The sequence below is a fragment of the Haplochromis burtoni genome, unplaced genomic scaffold (assembly GCF_018398535.1).
Source record: "Haplochromis burtoni strain Fernald_Lab_line unplaced genomic scaffold, NCSU_Asbu1 Contig_32, whole genome shotgun sequence".
Taxonomy (NCBI): domain Eukaryota; kingdom Metazoa; phylum Chordata; class Actinopteri; order Cichliformes; family Cichlidae; genus Haplochromis; species Haplochromis burtoni.
Genome location: NW_024582393.1, coordinates 2,174,434 through 2,194,710, shown reverse-complemented (window position 1 = coordinate 2,194,710; position 20,277 = coordinate 2,174,434). Strand labels below are relative to the sequence as shown.

The 20,277-nt window shown below is 40.2% G+C and overlaps 1 protein-coding gene across 5 annotated transcripts; it reads right to left on the bottom strand.

Annotated features, from left to right (window-relative positions):
- Positions 1-5,745: 5,745 nt before the first annotated feature.
- Positions 5,746-20,270, bottom strand: myorg (myogenesis regulating glycosidase (putative)). 5 transcript variants are annotated; one of them, XM_042219399.1, is made up of 11 exons: positions 18,650-20,270; positions 18,375-18,553; positions 17,075-17,162; positions 16,917-16,955; positions 16,423-16,595; positions 16,269-16,322; positions 16,116-16,194; positions 13,733-15,930; positions 13,608-13,658; positions 13,387-13,497; positions 12,460-13,280 (listed from the first exon to the last, which is right to left on the bottom strand). In XM_042219399.1, the coding sequence occupies exons 1-8, from the start codon at positions 18,713-18,715 to the stop codon at positions 15,874-15,876; spliced, it is 735 nt and encodes a 244-aa protein (XP_042075333.1). In that variant the 5' UTR covers positions 18,716-20,270; the 3' UTR covers positions 12,460-13,280; positions 13,387-13,497; positions 13,608-13,658; positions 13,733-15,873. The 5 variants fall into 5 exon arrangements, with proteins under 5 accessions (XP_005918701.1, XP_014187990.1, XP_005918700.1 ...); XM_005918639.2 differs by lacking the exons at positions 16,116-16,194; positions 16,269-16,322; positions 16,423-16,595; ... (2 more) ...; positions 18,375-18,553; positions 18,650-20,270 and adding exons at positions 5,746-9,932; positions 10,115-10,516 and having other exon boundaries at positions 12,464-13,280; positions 13,733-15,833; XM_014332504.2 differs by lacking the exons at positions 16,116-16,194; positions 16,269-16,322; positions 16,423-16,595; ... (2 more) ...; positions 18,375-18,553; positions 18,650-20,270 and adding exons at positions 5,746-9,932; positions 10,115-10,492 and having other exon boundaries at positions 12,464-13,280; positions 13,733-15,833.
- Positions 20,271-20,277: the final 7 nt, after the last annotated feature.

The window sequence follows — 20,277 nt, the reverse complement described above, 5'->3', positions numbered from 1 at the left end:
AGAGAGAATATGCTAATGATGCCGCGCAGCCCTGAGAAGAAACAAAACATTTTCAATTCAAAGTTTTCCACACCATGCTATCAGGTGTATCACATTCAATCTTGAATGCATGTTCAACACATAGTGTGGTGTATACAGTAACCCAGCTCTCCACAGTACCAAAGCAATATTTGCAACTCTGTTCCCTGGGGCATACATAAATTGGATCCAATAATGAGAGGCAGTAATGATTGTCTGCATATTTGGTGTTGATTTTCAATTATATATTGCTGATATTATTGTCCTGGGTGCTGTGCAGTGTGGTGTTAAACTGAACTATTGTGTAGAAATGGATTCAGTGTCATATGCAAAGGAAGCACTGTCTTTAGACAAAATTTTGCTGTAGCCAGCCTCTTGCCAAGCTTATTCAAATCAGTAATCCGCGTGACCGGTACGCATGCATTTGCAGCCTGCGAGGTGCCGCTAAAACTTCCACTGTTTGAACAGAAACTAAAACAGAAAAAGAAAATCAAAAGGCGCACATAGCAATAGCATAGCGCACTGTATATATCCTATTTCAGTGACAGAGAAAGATAAAATGAGAGAGAGGGAGATAGTCCTCTCCACACCATTAGAGATGCTGAATACTGAAGTCCTTCTTCAATTCTAATTTTCTAAGCTTTGAAGGAGCCGGTGGTTGGATGTGGGCTGCCTCTCAGAGCATGTCTTCGGTTCCACTGAGCACACAGTAGCTTAGGGATCAGCCTGTGTCTCTGACAGGAATGTGTGCCACTGAGTGTTGGCCTGTCCGCTGAACAGAGCTGCGAGCCTCAGATCAGTGGCATTGGCTGGCCTACGGGTTGTTCTTTATGGCTGTGTCGCTGAGTGGCTGGCTCTCTGCTGTGCACACGGCAGCCCTCCAGATGGATGCTGGGACAGCGGAGGCCACAGGGCTGAAAATCCCATCAAGCAGCAGTTCCAGCCCCTTGCACTGAGAAGATGAAGCGCACCGGCACACCAGGGGACACAGGCCAAACCCTTCTGCACCTCCATCACCCTCTCCCTCTCTCTCTCCCCCCCAACCCCAATCCCTTCATGTACCTCTTTCCTTCCTCCCTTCATCCCTCTGTTCCCCTTTTTTCTTCCTTTTACAGGAGAAGACTGCATGCCCAACCAGCCAGAATATGGAGTGTGGCCCTTGGGGTCTATGGCCCTTGCTTGTTAAATAAAGGAGCTGACTGGCTGATTGATAGACCCTCAGCAGTGCCTGCACCTCACATGTTTCCCAGTTCGCTGCCTCATATATGAATCCTTTGCTGGTCAGGCCTGCGTTAGCATTTGTTAAATGCACTATTTGATGGATGGCACCAATTTTCCTCCAAAACCTAGATGAGCCACCTAAGCACCTTTCCCACTCCCCTGGTTTCTTCTCAGGTGAAGCCCATGAGCGTGAGGGGACATAAGTGTGCTAAAACAGTATCAATCAAACAAACTTGTGCAAGGCTGCAGCGGCGACTCAGTGTTTCAATAACGCATACGTTCTGCCATGCTAGACAATTCATTCCACCTCTTAGCCCCACCGAGGCACAGAGGAGGTGCCCTGTCGGCTGTCTTCACCTAACTCCTTAATTAGACAATTCTGTCACTATTTTCTTACAGATATTACACAATAATTTATTACAGTATACTAAAACATAGGAATATTCCATTAAGAGCTTAATGTATTTTTCAGAACACTGCTAAAATGCTATTTATCAGTACTGTGAAGCTAAAGGTGTTGTCAGTTGTTTTGTTTTATATGATCAATGGTTATTCGTCTATTGATTCAGTGCGTAACACAAATCCCAAAGAAAGCAGAAAAAAAGGAAGTGCCATGAAGTATATTAACTTATTAAAGTTATTCAATACATAATTGGTCTTGCACACTGTGCTCCACTATCACATCAACCCTCAAGCTGACAAATCTTGCTATCAGCACTGACTATGTCCCTGTAATGCCAGAGGCATGCTCTGAAATCGACAAAGGCTGCAGAGGAGTGTCAGCCTGATGCAGTGCATCGAACAGACAGGTGAAAAAGATAAACAGATGCGAGACCAGTCTCTGGGGTGTTGGGTTCATTTGTTACCTAGCGAGGACAGACATATTCCTGTCAGACAAGCCGTGGCAACACCAGATGCGAGGTCATTCTAGTTACGGAGAGAAAATCTTGGGTTAAGGACAAAGATTCTCACTTCACACAAGAGATGGCCATGAGGTTTTATTTCCCCTGTGGTCATCTACGATAAATGCTCATTCCACATTTAGCTCCAAGGAGCCAGAACGCTTTTTTAATAAAAGTGAGGCTTATTTGTCACTGTCACCTCCACAGTTCGGTTACTATGGGTGATCTGACAATAATTCAGACAAAGTACGTTCACCTAAAATTATTTTTGTGAATGAGTGACCTTATTTAGAAATGTATAAAACATACGATTCATTAATTACTTTTTTTTGTAGTGGTTAATTAACAGTAAGTCGAATAATAACATTTCAACAATATATGCAAACATTTCTGGGGGAAAAGACAATTTTCCAACTTAATTGTATTTCATGTAATGTCCTTTATGCCAGATTTTCTCAACAACTGGATGTAATAAGCCAAGGAATGTCTAACATTTTATAAGTATTCGGTTTTTCTGTGAGAGAGATGTTTTTGATTTAATACACAGAGCGCAATCTATACTGAATAGTATGCGCTTTGCTGCGTAGGACAGAGAGCAGACACACTGAAGTCTTATAGAGGATATGGGAAGGTACTTGAGACACACTGGCTCCTAACCAGAACAACTGGCGTCTCTCCTCTGCAGATGGACACACAGGTGGGCTCACAGGTGGAGAAGGAAGAGGGGGAGGGCTCTGCCAGTTTTGTGTCCTTCTCGTTGTATGTGTGCGCGCACGTCTGCTCATGTGTGCAAACGCTTCTGTGTGTGTGTGTGTGTGCGTGTGTATAGGTGCAACATCTGGACCATGGTCCACTGACATGTCAGCAAAAGGTATCATCAGTGAAGCTACACTGCACCCTTCTGGACAACCGCAGCAGCACATGGCCTAAACAGTCTTCACGTCTAGGTTCGTTTTTACTGTCGGAAGAAACTTGATTAAAAGCTCTTAAGAGAGCTTGTTTTGTTTAAATCTGTTTCCTTTTGTTTTTAATTAAAATACAGTGAACAACAACATTTAAGTATCTTTAAAAATATATAAACACACAGCTTTTGGAAACCTTAAAAGGTATGTTTCCATACACTGAACTAAGTCTTAAGATAATTCATTAAACTGGTATTTCTTCTGCATACAAGCATCTCCACTTCTAATCCTTTTCCAACCTTTCTCCCAGAAATCTCTCAGATGGTCCTAAAGCTCCTAAAGATCTTACATAAATTATTGTTCAGTCTATGAAAAGATAGGCACAGCCAAACAATATGATTGTAGAAAGAACACTGACAAATAATATTGATCCGGGGAGCGCACAGACAGCTAATCAATGAATGTATGTCCTCCCTGCACAGGCTGCAAGTCCAGATCAATTTTGAAGACAGATGAGACATTGGCAAATAAAGCGAAGTAGTTCTGAAGCATATCCCGCTGTTGTGAAATGGAATAAATTCCCAAAACATATGAAAGATCGACTCTAGCTATGAGGAATGGAGATGCCAGACTGTTTGAACTCAGAAAGAGCAGTCGTGTTTTATGCCATAATTGTAATAAATATTGTGGCTTCTATCTCACAGTGTAGTAAGTTTATCTTTCTTATTCTTGGTGTCTAGTCATACACTTTTATATCACTTGCTCTCTGGCCTCACATCATGAACCACCTGATGATTTATTGATCTGAACACAGCCTCCAAATAACCCGCAGAATGGTTTCATCACCTTGTCATTATTGCCCCATGATGAGCAGGTTTCAAAAAGTTGGAAAAGTCCCTCAAGGGTGTCTCTTTCAATATTGAACTGATCAGCACATTAGTTTTCATGTATTGCAGACTTAAAAGAGGTTATAGGTTGTTACTGGCTTGCTGATTGCATGGTCAGCTTACTGACCTAAATTTCACATTATTTTTCTTCCATGCTTGTATCCTTAAGATTTTGTTTATTTTGTGTGTAAGAAGTCAGACGGGCATTGTTGGGGGATTAAAAACAACTGTCAGGTATATCTAACAATTTAATATTGATTTTTTTTTTCATGCAAAAGGTCTTCAAGCACAAAATATGACAAGCCTGGATTCTTTAAAGCATTAATGTGCAAGTTTGCACCACCTTTCTTCAACACAGCCTGAACTCTTTCAGCTAAACTTTCTGGTAAGCAGTCTTCAGAAATACTTCTCCATACTTCTCGAAGGACATTCAAAGCTCTTCTTTGGATGTCGGCTGCCTTTTGTTCTGTTTTATGTCAAAATTATTCCACACTGCGTCAAAATGTTGATGTTTGGGCTCTAGGGAGGACAATTTATCTATCCAGGTATGCTTTTACTGTACTGTCAGTGTGTTTGGGATCACTGTCAAGTTTTTAGCTGCTGCCAATTAGATACCTTCCAGATGGTGTTGCATGGTGGATCAAAATCTGGCAGTGCTTTTCTGCATCAGTTTTGCCAAGATCCTGAGACCATTGGATGAACTGCAGTCCAAAACCATGACAGAGCAGTTGTTCTGTTGTTGCTCTGCAGACACTAACTGCTGTACATCTTCTGACCTACTCCATACATACTGACAATTTGAACTGAAAATTTCATATTGTGATCCATCAGTGCATCAGACTCGCTGCCCCTGGTTTTCATCCCAGTTTTTGTGTAATTTACCATGCCTCGGCCTTTTCTCTGTGTTCCACTTGCTTAAGGATGGGTTCTTGACAACCCCCCTTAAACTGAGACCATTTCTGATGAGCCTTCAGAAAAAAGTAGATGGATCAATTGAAAGGCCAGATGCATCTCATGTTGTGTGTAAGGTCTGGATTCTTTTCCTATTTCTTAAGAACATGATTTTTAGACACTCTGCTGTAATTTTTTAGGCCAGTTGCTTCTTTTTTTCTTATTGCAAAAAATGTATTTTATGCCTGTCAGCCTGTGTTATCTTTGGCATTTTTCATATATTCAACAAATTCTGTTTTTCTGCAACAAGCTGTAGCAACAAAGTGCCTAAAGATACAATTTAGAAAAAGGTTTTGTTTTTCGGTTCATGCCAAGTTGTCTGTGTAGTGAACACTGGTGCATCCCTTGAGTTATGTGCTTTTTTTGTGCTTGAATGATTATAAGTCAGAATTATAAGAATCAAGTGGCTTAACAAACAAAAATATATTCCAGTGAAAAACAGTCACAAGGACTGGACTGAAACCAAGTCTGACTCCTTGGAAGCAAAATATAAATAAATGAGGGATGGCTCAAGACTTTTACACAGTGCTGTACATTCATACAAACTGGCATTGGATATGCTGCCCTTTCACATTGGGGAAGAAGAAACCTTCAGTCAAAGATTCAGCTTTCAGTCTTGTTATGTGGCAAGATGGTCTTAGACAGAAATAGCCTTAGAGATTGGCTTGGCCCAGATGCTAAGTGAGAACAGCTATAAATAGGTAGAACAGCTGTGATGTCAAAAGGCAAAAACAAAATTCAGTGGATGTCAACATAGAAGCTACATTTCAAATGGCAAAAGTTCAGCATGAACCCATAATAGGTCAAAAACAGAAACCATGAGAATATTTAAATTAATCCACAGGAAGTCAAAAAGGAGCATCATTAAAGTTGATTTATCCATTTATTCAATTTTAAAAGGATTTTGAATTTATGTCAAAATTTAAAACAAATGACAATGAAACAGACAAAACCAATAACACGGTTGGGTTCTTGGATAGCCTTTGATATGCCAGTCAGAGGAATATGTTACTTAACGTATTCTAGTTTGACGAGAAGATCAATATCTGTTGCACCTCTTGATAATAGCATACATGATATTACATACTGTACTTTGATCTATAACGGTGTTGGGGGGAAAAATAAATAAATGGACATTTGTAGCTACATAGTGAAAAAAATGATAGAAAAGCCTGAGGAGCAAAGACACCGTGTTCTGCAACATTAACGTTACACTTCAACCCATTTACACATCACAAATATTACCTCACAATCAATACATTCCCATTTCCAGAAAAGTTCAGATGTTGTGTAATATTTATATAACTGCAAGATACATTTATATAAAATTGCGCCTTGTGAGTTGTATACATCTTTTTTTTTAATTAACAGTTGAGCAATAGTTTTAAGCAACTTCTTTTATCAACCCCGTTTCTTGAACTCAGAAGACCAAATGATGATGCAAATTAAAAGCAAAATGTTTTGTCTTTGTTTTCCCCTGACACATAATTTCAGCTGCTCAAAACCTTGGTCTCCAGTATAGGCAGGCCAGTTTAGCACCAGGACTCTCCATGATCTTACTGAAATAGCCAAGGCCTTCCCTTAAAATAATATTAATAAAATAAAAATAAAAGCCATACATTGCCCAGAAAACTGTATGCAGTGTTCAGCATTGAGTAAAATGTCATTTAAACTGTGCCCTGCTAATAGGCAAATGAGTACAATTTTGACTGGCAAGAACACAGGACAGGTTTCACTTGTCTTCATTCATTTTAAATGAAAAAAAAAAAGTAGTGATGTGTGTGGATCTTGCTTAATATTTTTTTTCTTCCTTGAATAGCAGAGATAATGTGCATTAACTGATACAATAACAATGTTTTTGGTCCAGTTAGTTTAAAGAAGTGTCATTCTACCACCTCCAATTAAATATGGGCCTGAAGTAATTAGCAAATAGTAATATTCTCTTCTTTTATTCTCTTTACTCTGTATTGACATTTCTTTTAAAATAGGGCTGTGATAAATGCATTTTAAAAAAAATCTAATAATCACTTTGCAAATAGTTATTAATAACAGGCACATCACTGCCGTTTAATTAATCAAACAAACCAAGATTAAAAATAAAATCATTGTAGCATTACAAGTGATTATTAAATTACACTAAATTTACAACACCTATCATTTTAATTTTTTTAAATTATACCAAAAAAATGCTACAGAACTGCTTATTATTTTGGACGTGGCAAACACTGCATAAGACATGAAAGTATTACTGCCTTTTTAGCTGCATACAAGCTTAGCCAAGATCATTAAAAGAACTGCGAGATACTTCAGACGGCCTGAGAAAACCATTACCTGAGTCAGAAAGGACAACATTCAAAGCTTAATAAAAAGGAGTCTCGTTCTTGTCTAAGAGTGCTTACATGACTCGCTGTTGCATTAGTGAGAGCTGTGCACTTTGTAATGATTAAACCTCAAGCACTGATTCTAACGAATGAAGCATTAAAGATAACTTCCTGAGAAGTATCCAATAACGACACCCCTTCAGTCGTCCTCCCACCACAGTCTGTTTGGCTTAAGCTGAAATTCAAAGTGCTGCGAGGCTCAAATAACAACTTTATAGCATTCACTGGCAATTAAGCTTAACTTCTTTCACAGTTAGTAAATCCCCTTTTTAACAAATGTCTCAAGTATGTGGCTTAAAGCAGCACAGATAGTTTTAAAAATCTTACAGACACACAAAAATATGCTTAACTAATGCGTTTTAAAACATACCTTCGTTACTGTAAAATAATAAGTGGTTTGACACATTAGTCTTGCTAGATCTGGTAAGACAAGTAGCTTATGGTGGCCACTGTTGGCTAATATTGCAAGCATACAAACATAAAAGATCGGTGTCTATCACATTTTACCATTTACAAGATTAATTCTGCCAGACACCAGAAGTTATACGATTTCAGTTTAAATGACACTAAGCTATGATTCATTATACCATAAAATACTAAAGACAATGTTGTAATTATTAGTTTAAATCAAATTGGGGAGAAAAAAAAAATCAGCGATGATGAGATTTTAAATGTTTTTGAGTGACAATGTTCACATTTGTAAAGTAATGTGCTGTTAAAAATTTTAATTTCTATAAAAAAAAAAAAAAAAAACATTTTTCCCCCACAAATCTGTCCATATAACATCCATCCACCCATCCATCAATAAAAGGACTTGTGAAGCTTGTCCCACAAGCAAATCGGAGCGTAAAATAATCAAGACTGTTATTTACCTCCTGCTACACCCAAAGAAAATAGGCAATTTCATCCAGGTCTACAGGATAGTCTGTGAGGTGCAATGGTTCCTTGATATCAAATCTCTCCCCCTTGTAGCTTCTCCAATGGCCAGCTGGGAGGTAGATGTCTCTCTCTTGCTTTCCAGGCTCTAAAACTGGGGCTACCATGAGGTCATCCCCAATCAGGAACTGGGAGTCAATTTTATAGGCTGTCTCATCACCTGTGGCAATCCACCACACTGGTCGTATGATTGGGTCCCCAGTGCTCAGCACCTCGCTGGCCAGCTCCAGGACCCTTGGTGCCACAAGACTTTCATGGAGGGCGGTGTATTTCCGAGCAATTTCAACTACATCATCACCGTACTCCCACGGTGGAATAGAAAACTGCATAGAGGGCATGAAGGCTGATAGCTCCAACCAGCGGATATAAAGTTCTCGGTCAGGTAATCCACGATTTCCATATGTGCGGTTCACATGCGCATTCCCTCCAATCATATCTGGTAAAATGAACTGGTAGCCCAGAATGCTGATGGTGAGGACTGCAGGAATAACAGATTTGAGACCCAACTCATACCCCCAAACTGAGTCTCTGTCAATTGGTCTGAAAAAGCAGGATATGTTCTGGGACTGGTAACCACTGCGCGCCTCAGCTCTGTCATTGTACAGGCTTGCCATTTCTGTGTAACGTCTTGTGAAAATACTCGGGTCCCGAATGGATTCCAAAGTCTTAAATTTCCATGGTAAGTAGTTAGCCTCTCCTGCCTCAAATTTAAAAGAGGACACCCCATACCTGGATCGCAGTGAACGTAACTGGGAGGCAAACCAATCACGGGTTTCAGGGTTTGTGAAATCCAAGATGCCACCAATGCCATTCCACCAACGCACTAAGGCTGACAGTTGGCCTGTAGGTTCTCGGACAAACAATCCCCTCTCCACACAGGTATGGAAGTTTTCTGAATCATGATTAACAAAAGGGTGAATCCAGAGAGACACCATAAAATCATCTGACTTCAGCTTATGAAACATAGCAGAGGCATTGGGGAACTTAACTGGGTCAAACTCAAAGTCCCCATAGTGGCGGGAATAGCCATCATCTAGTTCCATTTGGCTACAATTGAAGTTATACTTGCGAATGTTCGCAGCATATGTCAAAAGCTTTTCTTGGTCAATGTCAGTTTTATGTAATGCCCATGTTGACCAACTGGGATGGCGAAACATAACTTCGGCAGGCACTTTGTTTGGCTTGTTGAAGTATCTGCGGACCATGTACTTGTGTATGGATGTTACATCCGATCCCACACAAACTCTGTAGCTAAGTTCCGCACATGGCATCTCCCCTGGGTTTGGCTTAAAGGAACTATCATTATACCGTGCTTGGAAGTACATGGTCTTCTCTGTGTCATTCCAACCCAAATGGAAGGGCACAGAGTTATTGATCTTGATGGCAGTGGCATTAGATGAAATCCAGTAACTCTCTAAAATTCCACCAAACTCATCACGATTCGAGTAGATGTCACTAGTAACAAATGGTTTTGGAGCCTGTTGGCCAGAAATAGAAATAGGCCAGTGTTGAACTGCTGACACTGCGCCTCCATACCAGTGTGCAAACTTGTATGTCATTGCATGCTCTACGGGAATATCAGGAACCACTTCCTCCCAGCGCACACGGTAGCATTGGACAGTATCCTTGGGCCGTACTGTCTCAATGAAAAAAATCAGTTTTCTGTCTGTGGTGCGGACGCAGCTCAGAATCTCACCTTCTTTAGAGCAGGAGTCTAAATCAAGGGTTCCTGACCTGTCAAGATTCAAAAATAATTATAAGCATTATCTCTTTACACAAATCTCACATTTCTGTTAAATGACAAAAAGTTCAGTACATATTTAAAATAAAGGATTTGTATATCTAAAGGTCTCATTTTTTCTGCATATGGAAACTTAAATAGCAAAAAAATAAATAAAATAAATTGAAATACCAACCTGAAATCCATTCTGAAAACGATAGACCCTCCCTGGTTTCGGATGATGTAGCCATCTTTATTCAGATCCAGCAGCTCAGTCTTAAGCAGTTCCGCTTTGCGTAAAGAGGCTATGTAGTAACACCACGCAGTCACAGCTGCAATCACCAGCACTAGCCCGATTACTCCAGCTCCAACTAAGGGTCGAGTGTCCTTGCTGAGTTTCTGCTTGGGGATAACATCTGTAATTGTGCCCCCCGCTCCACCTGGCACCACTTGGTACATGTTTGTGCTGTTCAATGTGCAAATCCCAAAGTAGCTTTTCCACAGATCATCAATATGTTTTACAGGAAACCTCTTCTGTTTGACACTTGGAAGCTTGTCACATCTGTTTTTCTTCCTGCCATGACAACGATATACCAGTCTTTTAAAAAAAATAAAAAATTGGTGACGATGCAATATTTGTAGATTTCATATTAACACAGTATTTTGAGGAAATCAAACTTCAATTACTATTTTGATTCTTTATAAGAAAAATGTGCAGGTGTTTTAGTGCATTCATGTTTCTTTCAGTAGCAAACAGTCAGAATATACCAATGAAACTATCAAAGGACCTCCAGGAAAACAACCCCAGCCCCATCGGTGCTCTCAGTCCTTCTTGTTTCCCTGTCAGTTCAAAGCCTCCACTACATTTCCTGGGTTGTCTTACATGCTTTGCATTGCTGAACAAAGTGATTTCACAGCACTTAAAGGTATTAGGCTGTCAGAATGTAAACTTTAAAGATGTGTTTGAGATTTAACCAAACAAATCTACTGCCAATTACCCATAAAAAAAATAAGTAGATGTTCCCAGCAGTAATTCTAACCTATGAGTTCAAAATTGAAAGAATACTCATTTGTATGTAAGGAGGCGCAGAAGCAGAAAAGGGGATTTGGGCCTTAAACCTCTGCCAATGTCAGGAAGGAAAGTAAAGAATACTAAACATTGTGTTCTATCAAGCCCAACAAACCAAAACTCCAAGTAACCCACACATCATCCGGTGCAAGTTTGACAGCAGAGTAAACAAGTCTAACAAAAAGAAAACAGACAGAGATCCATTTGTAGTGCACCTCCCAGCGAAGGGAAGGCAGAAACTCTTATGGGTAAACTAATTAATGGCTGATGTTAGTTATTGTGGCTTTAACTAATCAGAGGAGATCTGATAAGAATGCACAGCCGATCTAGCGGAGTTCAGTCCTCTCCAACTCAGCTACATACTCACTAGTCCTAACTACACTTGATGCTCATGCTCTGCCCTGGCAGCAGGGGTCGATAATAAACAAATGCTGGCTATTAATTAGCAATCTAATTGACTGATTCTGTGTTCAACCAGCCCTGGTATAGATTTCCCCCAACAGCAGTAGTGATAACATAAGCCTATCATTAATTAACAGAGAACTAACTGCTGGTAGCTCTGAGATTCAATCAAGCTGCTGGACCCAGTTAGGAAATTTACCAAGAAAGTCAGAAGATCATTTACCATTTCTAGGAGTTATTTCTTCTTTATTGTAATGGAAAAATACAAGGGTGGGTTTAAGAAGTTAACCTATGACAGTTTGTGATTTGATATTGATCATATCAGGCTGAAACCAACACTTTGTTCAACATTAATAGGTTTTTTCCACCAAGAAGTACCTAATTGTTTCATCCACACAATCCTGGAAAACTGTGCAAGAGGCCACAGTGACATCTTTCCATTTCTTACAAATATGCACGTGTGTGTAGACCAAATGATTTTTGCTTAGTTTTATGGAGCTAAAATTTTTTTTAAAAATGTGGCCAATCCTTTCTGCTCCAGTTTCAACGGCTTCTCACAAACAAACTCAAAGTTTTCAAGTACAGCATGTTCTTCTTCTAAAAGCTTTACACTGCATTTTTTTTGTTTAAGGTATTATCAAGAGGGCTCATATGCACCATTTCAGCTGATTCACTATCTACCATCACATGGAGGAAAAACAAACAGTGAAGTGCTGATAAAATCAGAGCAGCCGTATGAGAAAGAAGCCCTCCATCAGTCTAAATCTAAGCTCGTGCGTGTGTGCAAAATTGACTGTTGTGTGCTGTGGAGTTTTTGCTTATATATCTGTCTCTTATTAACTGCATAAATCGTGCACTACAGACAACAACAGCGCATTTCTAAGCATGTCTGTGTCTGTCGATGTATAGAGAGCAGTCGTTGGTTTTGCGCCTTAGTAGGTGGTACGAGAAAGAAGAAAAATAACACGTAATCCATGTGCACTATAATTTTCGCTCACACTTGTTGCCCTTTTCTCTTCGGTTTGTTAGATTTTAAATTACATTTATAGTTTATTTTTGTGTTTTTTTGCCTACCGATCAGCAGCAGTCCCCCCGTCGACTCAAAGTACAACTGTTTGCTTCTGTTCACACAAACAGCCCGTGAAAGGAATCAAAGCGTGCTGCTGGGTCTCCGCCCTGCATACGTCCATAAACGCCTGGGAAATGTAGTTCAGCAGAAAAGCAGCGCTCTGTGTTTTCTCATTCTGCTGCGCATGTGACAGTGTTGCATGCAAATTACGCAATACTTCACAAAGAACCCGATGAACCTAAAAGTCACCAAAAAAGTGCAGTGTATACAGAAGTGAGGAGTTGATCTTTAGCAAAGTGAGGGTAATGCTTCCTTTATTTGCATCGATAGTGACACTCTTTCACTGCATTTGCTCTGGTAGTTGAAGACGGCATCATACTGTATCATTGTACTGATTCCCTTTTAATTGACACACGTTTTCCTCAGAAGATTAAAATTACAAAAACTCACGTACAGCACCTTAGGGCCTCAGAGCCTCATTTGATCTTCAAAATCATCCCATGAGAAGATCTTTGGTACCGATTGAGCACTTAACTGCAAAAGTTTCCTTGCATTACACAATGAGATAACAGCTGTGCTTGTACACTCTACATGATTCACTCTTACACCTGTCTCACTGGGTTAATTAACAGAGAATTAAGGAAAAGTTAACAATTGCTGGAGAGTAGCCTCAGGCTCTCCGTGGACCTCTTCGGGTCACCATCTTGGAAACCAGAGCTCTAATAATCCTAATAAAGGCTTTCAGACACAAACTCTGGGTGTATGATGTAGTGTCCAGCTTGGTAGGGCTTCACCACATGGAAACAGCTGTAGCAACCACTGCTGAGGAACCAAAAGAGAGAAAAAGGACTATCAGCAGCTATTATTAAATGCACCAAAACAAAAATGGGGATATATTTCAATATATCACATTCGACTAAATAATCACCTGTTATCCCGGCTGCTGTTAGAACAGCACCTCTGGTATTTTGTCTGTACAAAGCTGCAAGGAGCTGCAGGAGTTTGGGCTCTTGTTTGAAGCGGAGCAGCTGTATTTTGCCTGTTCGAAAGAAGAAAAAAAATGTTTTTTAATAGAATTACTAGGTTATAAATCAATAATGTTAATCAGCCCTGAGAACCATGAGAACAGGCCAAAGGTTATTTGCCTACCTGAGCTGCTGTGTTGAATGTGGATGGACATGCTTTTGATAACCAAGTCTGCTGCAAAGAGAATCACTCTAAATCACTGAGTATTTATCTCTGGTCTGTTGATGGAATATACAGAATATATTTACCTTTGTGGGCTCTTCAAAGCAGTGCTGAGGTGGATGTCAGTGCCCGGGGAAGGCTCGGTCAGTTGTAGTTTCTGCAGTTTATCAGCAGAGGGCATGGCTTGTACTGTTGATGGGTTGACAGGGGGCATGTGTTGTGTTTTGTCGGTTGTATTTAGATAGCTGTCAGAACAAGTTGCAACAGGACCGTGAAATGAAAAATGTCTGACAGGGGGGAAAAGAGGGCGGCTGAAGTCCACAGGGGGCAAGGGATGAAGAAGTGCATGGGTTGACCTATTGTTTGACTGAAGGCTCCTGGGAAACAGAAAGTCCTTGGGAGGCAAAGAACAAATGGGACACATACATGTAAATTTTCTTAACTCTATTCATCCTTGCATGAATAAATAAGCACGGAGAAATTCCTGCATAATAGTAGGATACAGCTGTTATGATTCACAGAAAAATGTGCCCAACCAGTCAATTAGTAGGACACTTTTTTTAATATAGCCAAACAAAATACAATGCATAGAGCAGTAGGTATAATTGCCTCAGATAATCCTGTCTTCCTGAAATGAGCTATATTTTTCATATTTTCTGAATCACCCAGGGTGATATAGTATAACTTCTAATTTTGGAGACAAATTTGAAAAAAAGAATAAAGAAATTCCAAAATTTCCAACAGTCACTCCGGCCTTTCATTCACACAGATCACGTAGGCAGTATTGAAAGCTGTGTGTCTTACCGCCCGGGGCTGAGGGTTGTTCCTACGGTGGGCAGAGGTCGGTCGAAGTTGAGCTCTTTTCACTGTGCCTGGAGATCTGAACTGTTCATTGTACACTGTGATGTATAGTTGGGGAACCATCTTCACTGACTGCCTTACTTACTTTTCCACGGCTTACATCCAGATCAGCCTGCCTGAATGGAGCATGCAGCATCACTCACCTCCCCCTGACACCTGCTAACTCCACCCCTTCCCCGAAAACAGTGTACCTCCTCTTTGTATTACCTTTGTCTGTGTGTTTGTTTGTTTGGAAATATTGTCTAATATTTATGGGGGTTTATTATTCCTGGAGTGTAATTACCACCTATTTCACTGTCATATTTATATATTATTTATTCTATATTTATATAAAAACATGACATTTCTCTTGCATCAGTAGTTATAAATTCTGCATGAAACCCTGTCAACCTCCAAACTGATAAAACTTTTTGTTTAACCTGGAGCTATTCTGATTAATGTACTCTGTTGGAAGCAAAGCAGATTAAGGGCATCCTTGCTGAAGCAGAAAAACTCTTTGTGCTACCTGAGCACTCGGCCACTAATCCTCCTTAGCTGCAAGCCCCCTGCAGAGACACACATACCTGGGGTCACAGCCCATGACCTATTTCCCTCCCAGGGGCCTTTACAAATAAGCCAACACCGATCTCCAACACTTCTGGATGTTCAGCTGCCTCGTAGTTAAAATAAACTCAGCGCTATCAGATCAGCAGAAAAGGAGTGAAACAGCAGAGAAATGGGGCTTCTAAAAATCTTCACCACCACCACAACCACCACCACCCAGTGTCACCTCTGTTCACTGTCAGCTTGCCACATAAGCATTAATAATTTACCAAGCGCTGTAGGGTGCCTTTGTGTCTCCAGCGCTCTCACTGACTTATCTGTGACAGGAACTGGCTGTTCATCTAGTGAAGCGGTTGGGGCCTCGCTTGACAGCCATGTTAAGCCCAGTCAAATCCACGCGAACAGATGCAGAGCAGAGGATATGGGGAATCATAGTAATGATCTGGCAGGAGTGTCCTTCACAGGAGCTCAAATCAGATCCAGGGCTGTGCGTTCCCAGCTTTGATACAGTTTTCATACAGCTTGAAACAACTTCTTTATTTCGTTTCATTTTGTTTCAAACGGCACACTCGGAGCCTGTTAATGTAAGTAATTTTCACAGTTAAGTGACTTCAAGTGTAATGAAAGGTACAAACATCTTTTTTTTTTTAAAAAACAAACAAACAAACAAAAAATTTACATTTCAAAATAAATTCCCACTTTATATGAGATGCATGTGATCATGCAAAGAGGCTTCCTGCTGCACACCCAGCAAATGTCCAACATGTGCAGAGCTGACTTCAAAGCGCTTGTCATGGAGTCGGTGGTCGTAGTCGTAGTGGATTCAGTGGTGCTTAGTTTTAACTGCTGCTTTTAGTTTTGTGTAGAGAAAACCGAAATTCTGTTAAAAGAGAAAGAATAGGTTATTTTAAACTGGTAGTGCTTTTAGACTACGCAGAATGACGAATAAACAGTGCTGTAGCTGCACTGTCTACAGTTCCTTGTAAACAGTGCAGTTACATGGAAATATGGAATACAGTATGATTAGATAATATAATATGGACGTCAAAGAGTGCATTAACACACCTGGATTGCGTAGTAAACAATACCCAGGTAAGCAGCAATGCAGCCTCCCAGGAACAGATCAAAGGCTGCAGGCTTCACTCTGAATTAAAAAATGCACATTAGAGTTTAAAATTTAAAAAATTTAAAAACAGATATAATAATACCAATATCTACCTGTACATGACTATTGGTTGGCTCATTTGATCAAAGAAGGTAATATCAGGATCCCTGCAGGAAGAAATGTTGTTGATCATTATTATTGTTGTCGTGGTATGACCGATTGGATTGAAAAGATGTTCTTTCTACTCAGATAGCTGTATTTTTTTACCTCTTGTCCTGTCGGAAGGTGTGTCTGTGGACTTGCTGCAGATAGCGCTTGAATTCGTGCTCCAGTGAGTTGACCAGCAAGATATGACTGGGTTCCTTATCCAGCAGCTGAGTAGCCCGAGGGACTGATGTCAGGAAGGACATCAAACTGGAGATACGACTGTCCTGAATGTCCTGAATTACAGATTTGGATGTGGGTTTTGCAGAGGGGAAAAAAGAAATCACACAAAACTCAGCTTCTACTCTGCATGCATCAGTTCTTATGATTTAAAAAATAGACTCTGTTTAGACTTTTTCAGTTACATGTAGATATAAATCTTTAAGAAATGACATTAAAACATGTTTGAATAAATAACCTCAGTGATCCATCCCTAACCTTCAGATGATCATGAGGAATAAGCTGCTGAAAGACTCAAACACTGTGTCATGTCTCTAAACTAACACCAGAGGTCAGCACTTCTCTGTACATACCAATCAAAATAACTGGGAACTTACCAGCTGGCCCTTGAAAACTTGCACATCCTTTGGTGAACCCTTGTGAAAAATAAACACACAGTTATGACACATTAACATGGCTATTTTAAAGCAATGCTGACGTAATGAAAATTTTTTATTATATTTTCAGTATGCTGTGTTTTCATGCATTCAGTCACCTTGTCAGAGAGATTGTACATGTAGCGGGCCAGCGCTTCTGCTATGATGATGCCATTTCGCTTAAGTTTCCGGAAATCCACTTTTGACCTAGAGGTGATAGTCACATGAGTAAATATCTTTTAATGCCCTGTGAAAATACACTTGACTCAACAATCTGTTGGACAAAAACACAGTTTTGTATTTTTGCTTACGTACACCACCGTGGTGGATTTTAAATCAAACAATCAAGACGTGTTTGAAGTGCAGGCTTTCAACTTTGATTCAGAGGGTTTTACATGATAAAAATCTGCCTAGCTGAACTGTGAACAATGAGTTTTGCAGCATTTGGCTGAATCTAAGTTGAGAGTATAGCCCTGTACACTTCCAAATTCATCCTGCTGCTTACATGAGCAGTGACATCATCAATAAACAATAGTGACCCAGTTCCAACGTCTCCCACACGTGCCTATGCTATAACATTGATTCCACAATGTTTAACAGATGCTTCAGATTACGAGCTGTTTCTATCCATCTCTGCACTTCTCTCTTCCCATAATTCTGGGACAAGTTCGACTTTCATTCATCTGTCAAAAGACTTTTTTCCCACACAACTGGGTAGGCTCAGATGTTTCAGATGTTTTCTGACAAAGAGTAATCTGGCCTCCCTTTTCTTTATTATAACCAATGATTTTCACCCTCTGTACTTCCATCCCAAAGGCTTCTTTAGATTGTAGATTGATCCATGATCTATCTCCTCAAAAGGGTTCTTGACTTGGTTAGATATTGTGAAGTTGTCTTAACCATGGAAATAATTCTGTGATCATGTACTTTAGCTGCCTTTTTTGGTCTAACTAAACCACAGACCCACGCCTTTTTAAGAATATACTGTGCGTTCTCTCTATGATAGTTAGTTCTGAATTTTTCAGCCTAATGATGGCATCCCTCACCTCCACTGATATCGCTCTGAGTCTTATATTAAAAATTACAGTGAAACACTATAAAACAAATTGAACGCTTTGAGTCAAACTGAGATATTATATCTGCTTCATTAGTCATGAAAAGCAAGGGAACAGTCCTCAGCTGGCTATGAGACTGCTTGTCAGTGTATTGTCTAATTAATTTTGAGCCTCTGAAACTGAAGGACTGGATATATAAATAAATGTCTGTCGGTGTAAACCTTTTGTAAAAGCTGAAAAGCTGACTTTATTCACACATTAATTCTTTTACTTAAAATACACTATTGTGGTGTATAGGGGCAAACAACCTGGGCCTCAATGCTTTCAAATACTACTAATAATAATATCCATAAACAAAACTTGCATGGTGTCTAGCATAGAGCCACGAAGTTCAGATTTAGGATCTTCCAGATGAGACAGAGTGAAGCCCAGGATCCTGCGTAGGCTGTAGCGCTCATGCTCCCAGGCTACAGTAGACTCCACAAGATTGATCTTTTTATGAACCAACCCCACCTTCACCCAGGGAAATCTGGAGGAAACCACCTGGAGGGCAATTAAATAAGATATTTGCACAAATGACTAAGACTGGTGAGATCTGGTTGCTTTTCTTGCACGTGTAGAAACAGCTCCGCTGGTTACCTCCTCCAGTTGTTGGATGAATGATGATCCTTGCATGAATAAATAAGCACGGAGAAATTCCTGCATAATAGTAGGATACAGCTGTTATGATTCACAGAAAAATGTGCCCAACCAGTCAATTAGTAGGACACTTTTTTTAATATAGCCAAACAAAATACAATGCATAGAGCAGTAGGTATAATTGCCTCAGATAATCCTGTCTTCCTGAAATGAGCTATATTTTTCATATTTTCTGAATCACCCAGGGTGATATAGTATAACTTCTAATTTTGGAGACAAATTTGAAAAAAAGAATAAAGAAATTCCAAAATTTCCAACAGTCACTCCGGCCTTTCATTCACACAGATCACGTAGGCAGTATTGAAAGCTGTGTGTCTTACCGCCCGGGGCTGAGGGTTGTTCCTACGGTGGGCAGAGGTCGGTCGAAGTTGAGCTCTTTTCACTGTGCCTGGAGATCTGAACTGTTCATTGTACACTGTGATGTATAGTTGGGGAACCATCTTCACTGACTGCCTTACTTACTTTTCCACGGCTTACATCCAGATCAGCCTGCCTGAATGGAGCATGCAGCATCACTCACCTCCCCCTGACACCTGCTAACTCCACCCCTTCCCCGAAAACAGTGTACCTCCTCTTTGTATTACCTTTGTCTGTGTGTTTGTTTGTTTGGAAATATTGTCTAATATTTATGGGGGTTTATTATTCCTGGAGTGTAATTACCACCTATTTCACTGTCATATTTATATATTATTTATTCTATATTTATATAAAAACATGACATTTCTCTTGCATCAGTAGTTATAAATTCTGCATGAAACCCTGTCAACCTCCAAACTGATAAAACTTTTTGTTTAACCTGGAGCTATTCTGATTAATGTACTCTGTTGGAAGCAAAGCAGATTAAGGGCATCCTTGCTGAAGCAGAAAAACTCTTTGTGCTACCTGAGCACTCGGCCACTAATCCTCCTTAGCTGCAAGCCCCCTGCAGAGACACACATACCTGGGGTCACAGCCCATGACCTATTTCCCTCCCAGGGGCCTTTACAAATAAGCCAACACCGATCTCCAACACTTCTGGATGTTCAGCTGCCTCGTAGTTAAAATAAACTCAGCGCTATCAGATCAGCAGAAAAGGAGTGAAACAGCAGAGAAATGGGGCTTCTAAAAATCTTCACCACCACCACAACCACCACCACCCAGTGTCACCTCTGTTCACTGTCAGCTTGCCACATAAGCATTAATAATTTACCAAGCGCTGTAGGGTGCCTTTGTGTCTCCAGCGCTCTCACTGACTTATCTGTGACAGGAACTGGCTGTTCATCTAGTGAAGCGGTTGGGGCCTCGCTTGACAGCCATGTTAAGCCCAGTCAAATCCACGCGAACAGATGCAGAGCAGAGGATATGGGGAATCATAGTAATGATCTGGCAGGAGTGTCCTTCACAGGAGCTCAAATCAGATCCAGGGCTGTGCGTTCCCAGCTTTGATACAGTTTTCATACAGCTTGAAACAACTTCTTTATTTCGTTTCATTTTGTTTCAAACGGCACACTCGGAGCCTGTTAATGTAAGTAATTTTCACAGTTAAGTGACTTCAAGTGTAATGAAAGGTACAAACATCTTTTTTTTTT

Excerpts from the sequence above, each read along its gene's own strand:
- myorg (XM_005918639.2), bottom strand. The coding sequence starts at position 10,377 with ATGTACCAAGTGGTGCCAGGTGGAGCGGGGGGCACAATTACAGATGTT. Across the intron at positions 9,933-10,114 it reads GTTTTCAGAATGGATTTCAG|GTCAGGAACCCTTGATTTAG; the intron begins GTTGGTATTTCA and ends GAATCTTGACAG.